Source organism: Empidonax traillii, unplaced genomic scaffold (assembly GCF_003031625.1).
Source record: "Empidonax traillii isolate 1590-97213 ecotype Southwest subspecies unplaced genomic scaffold, ASM303162v1 scaffold193:size819438, whole genome shotgun sequence".
Classification (NCBI taxonomy): domain Eukaryota; kingdom Metazoa; phylum Chordata; class Aves; order Passeriformes; family Tyrannidae; genus Empidonax; species Empidonax traillii.
In genome coordinates, this window is record NW_020955386.1 from 145341 (window position 1) to 158187 (window position 12847).

The 12847-nt window shown below is 35.5% G+C and overlaps 1 protein-coding gene across 4 annotated transcripts in view; it reads left to right on the forward strand.

Moving 5' to 3' along the window:
• SRBD1 (S1 RNA binding domain 1) overlaps window positions 1-12847 on the forward strand; it is a 123747-nt gene that overhangs the window by 12426 nt on the left and 98474 nt on the right. For all 4 annotated transcript variants that reach the window (XM_027886729.1, XM_027886727.1, XM_027886730.1 and 1 more), the window contains 3 exons: window positions 2722-2818; window positions 4139-4274; window positions 9582-9685. In XM_027886729.1, the coding sequence (XP_027742530.1) occupies window positions 2722-2818; window positions 4139-4274; window positions 9582-9685 (337 nt within the window). The remainder of the gene's footprint in view (window positions 1-2721; window positions 2819-4138; window positions 4275-9581; window positions 9686-12847) is intronic.

A 12847-nucleotide genomic window follows, 5' to 3' on the forward strand; every position in this document is an offset into this window, starting at 1 on the left:
CTTAAATTGTTCTAGTGTTACTGGACAACTTTAAATTCAACAGCACTTTAGGCAACATGCGGTATGAGTTTGCATTTAATGCCATGACCCTCCAACCTTTCCTCTCTTTTAGTAAATAGTAATAATTACGGTATAAAAGAGACAGAATTCTGGAGAGCTTACAGTTGACATCTGTATTTACTGGTAAGAGAGAGGGAACTGCCCCACATACCTGAAACCTCTCCATGGTTCTACTTGAATTGTTTCGTTAACAGTCGATGTTGATGGTACAAGAGGCTTATGCTCATACTCTGAACTGAAGGAAATGTCATCCAGCAAAGCATCTCTTAATAAAAACTGACCTTGATGATTGGGAATGAGCAGGAGAGTTTTTGTTATTGAATGACTGTAGGGATTGGAGATGTGATCTCTGAAATTTGACCAAGAACTTTTAACAACCTAATTGTCACATATAGACTGCAGAACTGTGTGTCTTTGTGGATGCAGTTATGGGTGAATCTGTAGGGGGCAATCTCTGACAATAAAATGCCAAGATTGCTGCAGCCTTCTTTATGATGTTAAAATAGAGATGTACTTCTGTTCTTCCCTGCCCCAACAGATACCTTTGCAATTTCAACGTAAAGGTACTGAACCTCCTTAGTAAGGCTGACTCTTACTCTTCCCACTGCAGTTTATTTTCTTTAAATATTGCTTTTAAAACTCTGCTAATTTTGCATTGAAAATCAGTTACCAAATAGTTTGATTTTTAATTAACTGTATTTTAGCATATATTGTTACTTCATACAGCAGTATATTGCAGCCACGCTTTGACTATTCTGGCAGAGCCTAAAGAGCCAAAAAAATCCTCATGGTTGAAGTTGAAATAAATTATTTAGAGTATATTCAGAAGGAGGTGCTATTTGTTGCAGCATAAACATTAGCTTTTGAAAATCAGTACACTTATTTTTAATTTTGTGCTAAAAATAATTCTGCTTAGGTTTATATAATGGTTTGCATTTGAAAGGCCTCAGAAATTATATACATCTCTGAACTGGGTCACTTTTATCAACTTGGGAGCCAGTTTGACAACCTATATACAGTTTGAGATCAGAGTGAATTTGCAGTGCAGAAGAGTTTTCATCAAATCTTAAAATTTCATTCTTTCAAATTCTCTGTTTTTCAACTTATACTAAAAATAAACTGAAATAAAAACAGCAGTTCATTTTTCAAAGCCAGACCTTGGAAAGTTAAGGAAGCAGGCTCACCAGAAAATTTAATTCTGCCTTTTGGTTGTATGAATGGTCAAATACTTCTCTAATTACACAAGCATGCGCTGGTATACACAGTAAAATGCCCATGGAAATGTTATGATTATTTTTTTAATTCTGACTGGGTTTGGCTTATGCTATCTCATTCAAATTCTCTACTAGAATTAAAATAATTTTGCCATGCACACTTGTGGTACTTTAGTGTCTTAATTCATTTTCAACTTGATGCATGTCTTAAAATTCCCTTAACTTTGTGTTTTGACATTACTTTTACCATAACTTGTAAATGTAAGGATCCAAATTTTATAACTTCTGATAAGTTCAGGCATTTAATAATATATTCTTATTCTCACCTTTTTTTCTTTCTAGCAGTTAAGTTTAGCTTCCTTGTCTTAAAAAAGGGCAAGATGAATTTTTTATAGTGTGTAGCTTTATAGCCCAATAAGAAGCAGGATTCTGGATTTAATATAATGAATAGCTAGAGCTATGCAATTTTTTACAGTGGTGTTAATAAAGCTCTTTTAAGATATTGGTAGTCCATCAGACAGCAAAATGAAAAATAACGTGTGCTGAAGGAGACGGTTAATGCTGCATTTGCAAGCTCTAGGGCTCTTGCTTTTTGCTCTAAAGCATTCGTTACTTATTGTTGCTTCAAACAGGGTTAGATAACATTGAATTAAAATACAAGATGTTGGTTTTATTTCATTATCTTCTGGTTCTGGTCCAATTCAACCACTGTGCGAAGGAGAATAATGTGCCACTTCTTCTGGCCTTTTGAATTAAGGGATGGCTCTGCCTGTTGGAAATTACCTGAATAATTCTGTTATCTCTTCAGAGATACGAAGACATTTATAGCTTCATGTCTTTGAAGACATTTTATGACTTCAGTCCTTTCTAGGAGGGGTTGACAGTATCTTGACCTCAAAAGTGTTGTTGTGCAAACTCCTGATACAAACCAGTGGAAATATAAAACTATTACACAGAAAAAAGACAGGATTGCCTGCAAAGAATTTTTAGGCAGTTTCCATATCAGTAGCAAAATGTGTAGACTTCTGTTGCAGTCACTAATTTTATTAAAATTTCAAAAAATATATTTAAAGATCCAACTTTACTATTGTAAATAATTAATTTAAATCATCAATGTCAAGATCCATTAGCATCAAACTCAATAAAATGAGAGAAAAGTGATTTTCTTGTCATTTTGTCTTATGATACTTCATTGCTCACTTTAGGCTTGTTAAAAATATAATAGTTTCAGATGTTTTGGAAAGGAAGTTTAGTTGATAACAAAATTTTAATGAATTAGGAATCTTTGAAACCTCTGCAAGTCAGTCAAATATCTTTAATCAGTTATCTTTCAGCTTGTATGTATTTTCTTAGTGCCTATGCAGTTGTGTAATTTTTTTGTATTGGTTTTTCTATAATATTAACTGTATATTATATTGACTGTATTCTATAATTATTTTTTTCTAAGGGCTTGCAAATATCCAGGAGGTAGAGACTGGAGTACAGCATATTTTAGCAGACATCTTTGCTAAAGATAAAGATACATTGGATTTTATCAGGAAACTGTAAGCTTCATTCTTACTTTCTAAAATTTTCTGGCTACATGGTAAGATTCAGTCTCCTAGCATGCTGATAGAGCTTTTTTTAATGACATGTTACTGTGAGATGTAGGTCCAGTCGTGTGTACATTCGTTAGCTCTTCTGCCTATCTGGCTGTCAGTGGAGGGGAGATCTGCTGTAGGCATGGTGTGATGCCGTGACTCCCAAAGGATGTAAAATCCTCTATGGCTCTGCTACAAATTCAGCAGTTCTCCCTTGCAGTTAGTGACTCATACGGGAATTTTCCATCCTTGCATTTTCTTCAAGCTGTAACTTTTCAGAGGTACATCTGTTTAAGCTATTGCTCCAATAGCTGACTTGACAGCAGTCAGTGTAATTAGCATGCAGTGATGGTTGATTTTGGCATTGGTAGTCAATAAGGCAAACAAATATGACTGTTTTTAGAGCAGGAGTTACTGATCCTTTAATTGTGTTAGCTGAATTGAAGTTTTCTTGTATTACCTGACTTCACTGTTGCCATGTCTGGGGAATTGGTATGACAGAGTAATAGCGACTTGCTGTTTTCTCTGCTGTGTGCCATCTGGGATGGAGAAGAGAACTATCAAAGAACATGCACTGCCTTCAGGGCATGCAATATTGTTTTGAGTCAGCAATGTGATAATTTCAGTGAAGGGGTTGTTTTGTAAAGGATGTGCTGTTACTACCTGACTATCACTTTGATTCTTTTGACCACTGAAAGTTCCTTAGTGTAATAGTCAGTGCTTTACAGATGAATCCTGTGGATCTGAAGTGTGTTGTATGTATGGTAATCATGAGGAACGTTAAGGAAGCTGTCTGTTTAGGATCCTTGTTACTCCTAAAAATAATGAAAACTTTTATGGCTGTTAAGTTCTCAGAGCAAGAAATTAATTCTGAGGTTGGGTAGATTCACGAGAGATATTGCATTTCTATAAAATGGAGAACTACTATAATTTTATTTTTTTTTATTTGCAACTTCCCAAAATTTGTTGGTTGGAGTTTAACCCATAAGTGATGAAACTGAAGTCCCAGTGGTGGCTTTTGAGTATCTGTTCCCTTCAGGAGTAGGGCTGTAATAGCTTTTTCTGAGGTCTGCTTGAATGTCGTCTTCGTACATTCCAGTCAGCAAAAGTTATGTCAGTCTCAGCATTAAGATATGTCATCCAGTTCTGCAGGTAATTAGAGTTAACATAATCTGTAATTGAGCAGATTCCAAACTTCATTTTTATTTAATATGTGCAGCAATGCCTTGTTACAAGTTTCATGCTAAAATACCTTACTAATTAATATCTGTTTCTTCTATTCAGATGTCAGCAGAGGTACATTTCCATTCAGTCAACCTTGGCAAAAGTGTCATCCAAAAATGGAAATGAAAAGGATATTAATAAATTCCAACTGTACCATGAGTTTTCTTGTAATATAAAGAACATTCAGCATCATCAGGTACAACTTCAAATGTGTATTTTTTTCTTAGAATTTTAACTGTAGGAAATGTGACTTTGTTTCTGAATTTTGTTGCTTAAAACTGATGCTAAAGATACTGTCCTTGCAGTAGAGGTAGAGGCTTTCAAATTCTTGAAATGCAGGACTAAGCTGTTAATCTCTGTTTTAAGAAACTGAGCAAAGGACTGTCATTCAGTATGCCCATAATGTAATTAATTTTCATTAATTATCATGGTTTATGTATCAGATAAATCCATACCGATAAATCAGTGTTGTGCCCTCCCTCCTTCCCTTCTCCTGGTGACAAGTGCATATCAAGAGTCATTGGGCAGGGGGATAAAGGCTAAGCAATGTCACGTGCCCTGTGGGGGTGAGACTGGGGTAGAAGTGACATAGTAGGAGAAACTGCTTGGTTGCAGCATAGGAATTTGAAGCAAATGTAGATAAACTTATTTCCTTTGGATGTTTGCTGCAGCACTGAGTCAAGAGTGCTCTGACACTAAACCTGACAGGTGAAACTGGTGAGAAGTATCAGGAAAGGATCCAGACAAATGAAATTAAAGGTGACCTACAAAAGCAGCTCAGGGGAACATCCCATGCGCTACCCCAAAAATGGGTTTGTTTTGCAAGTCATCAGTATTTGCTTTGGTGAAACATCTTTGGTTATCGTAGACTTGTATAACTAGATAAGGAAATTAAGGATGAAGCAAACTTAGTAGCTGATGATGGCTAGGCTATCCCTTTTCCTGAAGTTCAAAGGCTGAAGTGTGATGCACTCTGTGCAATTGTCAAGATCTTTGAGATAATTCATAACTAATCACCAAGTGAATTGTCTCTTGTTTTGGTCACACTAGTTAAAAAGAAAAGACCAAACCACCAAAAAAAAAACCCAAAAGAAAATCCCCAAACCAAAACAAACCATAATACAACATAAAACAGACCCTCTTGTTTACTTCTAACTAGAAATGTCCATTTCCTTTAGAAGGCAGTTATATGCTCTCATTTTTTCTATGCTTTCCATGTTAAAACAGTGTGATGTTTTGAAGTAATAAAGGATTTTATTGCATGTCTTGAAATTAATTTATTGCAAAAACTATGTCACGGCATGGATGGGCTACTTTTTACACCATTTCCCACCCTCCAATATGAAAGGTGTTAGGTGGAAGGCTAAATAGCTGCTAGTGATTTTAATAGACAAGTCGTCTGTAGATGTTTGAAGAGGTACCTGTAATTGTTTTCTTTGGAGTAACTTTGAACATTTACTGTACTTATATTGGTAATTATTTGGTGAAAACTTGCTTCTAGGGGTCTGGGAAAGTTGATAGAGCAGTCTCTTGACTACTGTGGTGACACTCACAAAGGTTTGTAGATTTATCAGGAGATTAGGTGCTGTGCTGTATGGATTTTTTGTGTGCTTTACTATCGAAGGAATACTTAGACTATCAAAGACTCCTTAGTTTTATCTGCACTGACAGTGGTGAATACTGAGATATGCAACATGTTTTGGGTGTATGATTATTTCCTGGGTTGATGCTGTGATTTACTTGTCTGAGGCATCCTTTTATTTTTTACTTAAGAAAGACTGTTGCTTTATTAGAGCCAAGGCTAGAACCCATGTTTGCCAAACCTGGTCATCATTTTGTTCATGTGGCTGTGTTGTTTCTTACCCAGGATATGTCCTTAGTTTGTCTGTTTGATATTAAGATTAACTTGATTTGGTTTGGTTTATTCTTCCTTGTGTCTGTTGCTAACCCTAATGCCTCTTTTGTTACCTATTCTGGCTCTCTGGTGATCATAGCTGATTTTGCAGCTGGTAGTATTGTAATAATGGGATATTTTTGCACATGTACCTGGTGTCTTTCATCTGTATAGGACTGCTATTGACTGTTCTACCACATTGAATATTTCTGTATTGTGAATTGTAGAAGTCTGAGTTGCTTGTGCTTTGCTGAGGTTTCAAGGCTCAAGGTATGGCAGGGCTCTTTTGTACTAATTGAGGAAAAAATGCATTTTATGATAATTTCTGACGTCAGAATTTGCAGAGTTCCCTGTTTTGTAAATATACTGTAACTTTTTATATCTGTTTTTGGTTTTTTGTTTCTTTGTTAGTTTTTCAGTTTCCGTCTTTCTCCCTTTTTTATTTTGAAAATGAAATGAGAGAAAAAGTTGGTTTTGGTTTCTTTTATCTGCCATTTCTTCTTTAAGTTTAAACCCAGGTATTGTACTTTCAAAAGTCTTTCTCATTACCTTCACTTTCTTTATCAACTGACCTTATTCCTCTACTGGTGCAAGTTGCCATTTTTAAATTTATTTTATTTTATTGGGTTATGACCATCCTCTTTAGTACCTAGAAGTCTTTATTTTTTTCCTTCACCTAAGACTTTGAAGAAATACTTCCTTTTTTTGCATTTAAAAACTGGTAAAAACATATTCTTTTAAGAATAGAGTAAAAGTTGGCTTCAAGCGAAGAAATTCTCTGGTTTCTCCCCTGCTTTCGTGACTGCCTACAGACAAGTGTTCTAAATTCATTTAGCTGGAGGCAAAAGTCAGCTTTAAATCACCTCTTTGCAGAGTTGCAAGTACAGGATTCCATAAAATACAGTGCTCAAACTTGTCATCACTGGAGTATGGCAGTGCTAGTAATCTTAAAGATCTGAGTAAAACTCTAACTCTGCTCTAGTTTCCCTATGTGTAAAGGGGGGGGACAGTAGCCTAGCATGTTACCGTAAGAGAATAAGCTGTACCCCCTTATGACCAAAGCATGTGCAGCTATGAGGGTGCCTTGCAGAGTGTGTTGCAGTGAGTTAAGCTGCTGTGCAGTAAAGCTGCAGCTCAGTTCTGTCCCTGCACACTTCATACGTCTGTGTTATTTTCTGTGCCGTCGTCGTTCTGTGTGCTGAGGCGTGCCGCAAAATTATCGGGACTGGCGTGGGGTTGACTTGTTTGACTGAAAAAGTTAAAATACTGAAACTAAAATGAGAAAAAAGTGGTTATTTTAAAAGCCTGACTCCAGATTTTGACGTGGTTGGGCACCTGTGGGCGTTTCCAGCTGGAACATTTTGCTGTCAAGAGGTTCAGCCGCAGTTACTTCCTTTGACAGCAAGGAGAACCTGACTCGACTCTCCTTGGATGTAGTTGAGTAGCTCTACCAACACTGTCATAACTAAGAGAAAAGAATTCTTCAAGAGTTTATTTGAATTTTTGACTAATTGTAAACAGTTCAGTGTTTATGTACGCCTTCGGCTTGTTTTCCTCTATTTGGAAATGACTGAAATGGTGGGAGGAAGAGAATTCATGAATAAAGTGTATCGTTTGAGGCAAGTGCTCTATTTTCAATCTCATACTTAAAAAGGAATTGGGAATTAGAAGTCCTTGGCAAAGTGTGCAAAACTTATTGTGTGAGTCTAAGTAAATCTGCAACATAGAAGAGAGCTGTGCAAAATGAAGGATGTCATATTTTTATGATAAACAGAATAAGGTTTGACAAACTTTGTGTATAGATCAAATTGTTGTTCTTGCTTTCTCTGAAAAATGTATGTTGTTTTTAACAATCTTGGCCCTGGATCTGTTCCAGTCTTAGATAAAAACAGTCTTTTTCCAGAAGTGAAGACTGTTTTGTGTCTAGAATGGCCATATTTTAACATATTACTTAAAAAACCTAAGCAAAACAAAAAGACCTTTATTATAATAGAGGAAGAATTGAGTCATTCCTTCTTAATTGAGCATTTATTAGATGATAATTCTTCTCTGAATGCGTCACTTAAAACAGGATGGGCAGTTTGTTTAAGGATAAAAATGTAAATAATATTGGTGACTGCATTAACAGCTGGTTCAAGTTCAGGTGACTGACACATTCTGCAGATGGAGGGCCAGGAAACAAAATGTGATGCAAATATTGACCCTACTAACAGCATGCTGAATGATGACATTATAATTCTATCAGATACATTCTCTGTTGTGAGCATCATTTTGATTTCATTTTCACTTAGCATTTAACTTTCTCTTTTTAAAAAATAAAATCATTTGATTTGTTAAAATGTGTCTTTCTAATTTCTACATGAGAACATTTGCTTTGGCAGTAAAGGTACCAGATGCTATAATATTTCACATGCAATCTTTATTATTAGCTTTGTTGTTCAATGATATGTCAGGCCTGGTATGTCACAGGAGCAGTAAGGCCGAGGAATATAAATTGGTACTATGTCCTGGAGTCATTTTAAACCATTGTATTTAACATATGTGACATGTCTGAGTTAGCTAGTGATTGAATTAAAGTTCATGATTGACACAGAATGCTCTGTTGTGACAGTGCTCAGGGCCTGCTACATACAGCAACATGTGTAGTCATACAGAATGTCAACTTCCAGCAGGTTTCTTTTTTTTTGTTTGTTTGTTTGCTTTTCTACTTTAAAATACTTTGAAAGGGAAAGGGAAATGTAAAGATGTGGCTTTTATTTGTAGCTGCTTCTGACTATTATTTTGTTTCTAAAATCAGTGAGTTTTCTGAATACTAAGGTGAACATTCAGTGTCACCATAGTGAGATTAGACTAGTAGTTACCCACCAGTATCCTCCAGGATCCACCACTTGTATTGTGGTGCTGGTTTTAAATGTAGAGTCACAGACTTCCATTTAAAATTAAACTCTGCATGCAGGTAGCATGAATGCAATTTAGCTTTAGATCATGACTAGGCAGTTATGTACATGAGTTTCTGTCAGAAATATGTGCATATGTTTTAATGCTGGAGTGTTAACTTGAAGGCTGTATCTACAGTCTTTTCTGCTATTTGTGAACTAGTAATGTATAACTCTAAATTTGTTCTCATTCAGATTAAGCTGAGCGCCTTTGTGTCACAAGTTCCGATCCATAATTAATTTTAAATTTGGGTTGATCTTGGAAATCAAAATGAAACCTGAAGCACAGGACTAACTTTGTCCCTCTCCAATCTCTAGTTCTGATTGGAGTCAGTTTTCAATTATTTTTTTGAGTTTTAATTTGTGTTATTAAATAAGATTATTCCCCCAGCTAAATTCGTGCTGTTTTGTATTATAAGTGTGTTTAAGATAAACTGAATCTTGAGATTGCAGACTCTAAAAAAAAATATGATTTGTTACACCATGGCTTGATTTAATCTGTGTTTAAATTGTGTATGTTATCTGTACATGCTAGTACTTTGTGAACTGATTTACTGTACCACCATGCTGATTTGCTACAGAATGTCAAGCAAGCGCGTACACAAATGTTGATAAGTTTATCTTTTGGATATTTTGTGTGTCATCTGTCTCTGCCATTTATGTTTGCACTCAGATTCTGGCCATTAACCGAGGGGAAAATCTGAAGATCCTGACAGTGAAGGTCAACATTCCTGACGGGGTGAAGAATGAATTCTGTTGGTGGTGTGTCAATGAAAGGTCTGCGTGGATACATATATTCCTACACAAATCTCATTTTTTTTTCCATAGACTGCTGCATACTGAAGTGTACCTCATATGTCTTGTTACATTAAGAGAACAAATTAAACGAATATTTATTAGATTAAATGAAATTAGCTAGTGGATAATTCTTATTTTACATTCCCAACTGCTATAGCATTATGCTGAAAGGATCATGCCTTGGGGTATATTTGTGAGTTCTGGCACCATTCTTAAAGCAATTGAGTTTTTTTAAAAATATACTAAGGCTGATGAAATGTGAGTATATTTTCAAATTGCAATATGCATCACATCCAGTGGTCTTTACTGAAAAAACTTTGTAGAATCCAATAGGATATACTTCGGACTTCGAAAAATAACTTGCTTGATTACGGTGATTAAATAGGGCTATCTTGGATTTTAGATCAGTGAAGTACAAAACTTCAAGTTTCACAAATGTAAGGAATCGCATGTTTAACATGACTACCTTCAATGCATAATCCTCACATATTGTGCGAACCATCTCTTACATTTTGATCTCTGATTGAGTCAGAAAACTGGGCTCTGAAGACTGGATTCTTCTATTTTTTACTGATTTGCTCTTACAAGTTGCCTTTTTTTTTTTTTTAAGCCTGTAGTGAGGTGTTCATTGTTGCATAATGTTTAGTTTTTTTGTAAAAGTTTATGTTAAATATATGTTGTTTTGTGCAATATCTCTGTCAGTCTTTTTCTTGGAAACTGTTCCTTGATGTCCTCTGTTGGAGAATATCATGATTCCAATCTGTGCGTCATCCTTGCATGTATAAAAGACAGGTTTCTCTTTCTTAGTAGTTTAAGATATTGGACATTGTTTTGAGGATGTCTCAGAAACTCCTACCTTTGCATCCTAAAACTGAATAACCAAAAGGAGGAAAAAATTAGGAAAAAAAATGCACCTTTTAATGTATAAAACTGAATACTGTGATACCGATTGAATACTGTGATACTGGTTCAGCTTGTGGTTTTTTTTCCCAACAAATCCAAGAAATGGATGTGGAAAAAAATGTTCCTTTTCATTGTAGAAATTTAATAGCGGTGTTTGCTCTGAAATGGAAGAATAGGGCTCTGAAAGAATTAAAGTATTTGTTTGGCTGGAAAATATAATACGATCTAAGACTAATAGTATGTAACTTTTTTTTTTTTCCCCAGTAAACTATCAGTATTCATAAACACACCTTTTTCATTCTAGTTTTAGTACCTATAACAGAATTTCTGTCCTCCCCTCAAATGAATATTCTGTAGGCAGGACATGTCTGTCAGTCTTGCTTATACTGCATCTATGACAGAATTTGGAAGCACTGTGAACCACAGATAATGGAACAGCTTGTCACTGCTACACAAATAAAAGTGGGATGTAAATTGAGATATTTTTGGTTGATTACACTTTTGTGAGTCATCCTGAGATAAAAAGAATATTGACCTTGGGAATGAAACTGCTTGTTAATACTCAGCATTCATGAGTCTATATATGCTTATGGCTTTTTACTATTTAAGGACAACTTCTCCACCATTAGAAAACTTCTGAAGGAATGAGTTGAGTAAATCTTGGTGCATTAACATCTAGGACAGATTCTGATCTTCCTTGTTAGATTGACAACTGTGTTATCAAACTGACAAATAGTAAATGTGTATTTTGCCCTGCAAGCTTTGAAATCACTGTCCAAGGGTGGAATTTGCATTATTTTCATTGCATTGATTTACTGGTGAGAGCAGAAGGTTAATAACTTCTGATTGAGTCAATGGTTTCAAAACTTTGCAAAGGAATTAACTAATTTCCTGAAGGTTACACACGAAATCAGTTGCAGAACCAGAAATGCCACCTTGCTACAGAGTTTGGCCAGTATTCTAACCACAAAACAGGATCACCTACTGCCTATTGAATTAGTAGCAAATATTCTGACTTTGTGTTCTTCTGAGACAAATTTTTTTAGCATTAAGTGTCTCTGCAATAGAAAGTGAGTTTGGAAGACTAGAGTTTATCATTGCGCTGAGCTCCAGGTAGATGCTGTCTAAGAATATTGCAATTTTTTTTTACAAGTTCAGAATATTTATTAGCCTGTATAAACATTGGTGTTTTCTTTGGGAAGAGGTGAGAGTCTGTTCCAAAATGGGGTTACGACCTTGAAAATGAAGCTTGATGCTTGATAATATTTTTTTCAGTTTCCAGTCAAAATTCTCACATTCTGTGTAAAGTCCATACTATGGACCTTTAAGGCTTGCTTTGCCTGTGGTTACTAACTTGGTACTTGTTTTCTATAATATCTTGGGGGAACACAAAGCTGTGCTGTTTCTCCTTCAGGTCTAAAAACCTAGCTGTGGTCTTCCTGGAACAGTTGTTAATTAATAACTAGTGGTTCTTGATGTGGGCTCTGTTAATTCTGTTGATGTATGGTTTCACCTTCTGTGGTATATCAGTTGTCTAAGGCATTTATGCTTACGGTGGTCCCTGTTGTGAGCACTTGCACATGGAGAGATGATGAGCAGAGTAAGACATTATTCATATGTAGCATTCCTAAATAGGGCATCTAAAGTCATATCTTGATTAAATAACCAAGAAAAATCCATTTTTAGGGGGAGGCTTAATTACGCTGCTATGATCTTTAAAAATGTACACACATGATTTTGCTTTGCATTTGAAGCAAAGTGAATTTTTTTCTTCTCTCATGAAGTACTGCAATAATTAAAATGCAGCATTTACTGTAATGGAACTTACTGCTTGGATATTTTTGCATTTGTGGCAATTTCTAACAGAATGTTGCCTAAATAATTTTTACTTATATGTAGGCAGGTAATAAAAATAAATGCTGTGATAACTTATTTACAGAGGAAAGGTTTGTTAACTGGCTTTAGTGGCTGGAAGAGCAGGGGAAACAGCTGCCAGATTTCCAAATTCATTCTTATTTGTGCTGAGGATAATTTCTGGGGGATTATAGTCAAACTTGCCACCTGTAAAAACGTCATGTTTATAGAATGTGATGGCAATAAGAGGGTTTAAAGCCTTTGCCAGTTTTATATAGGTATGGAAAGAGTCTCCAGTTACAAATAAGTATAATAGAACTATTTGCAAAAACTGTTAGCAAAGTGATGAGGTCATGTGGCTAAGCACTCACAACCCTGAATGTT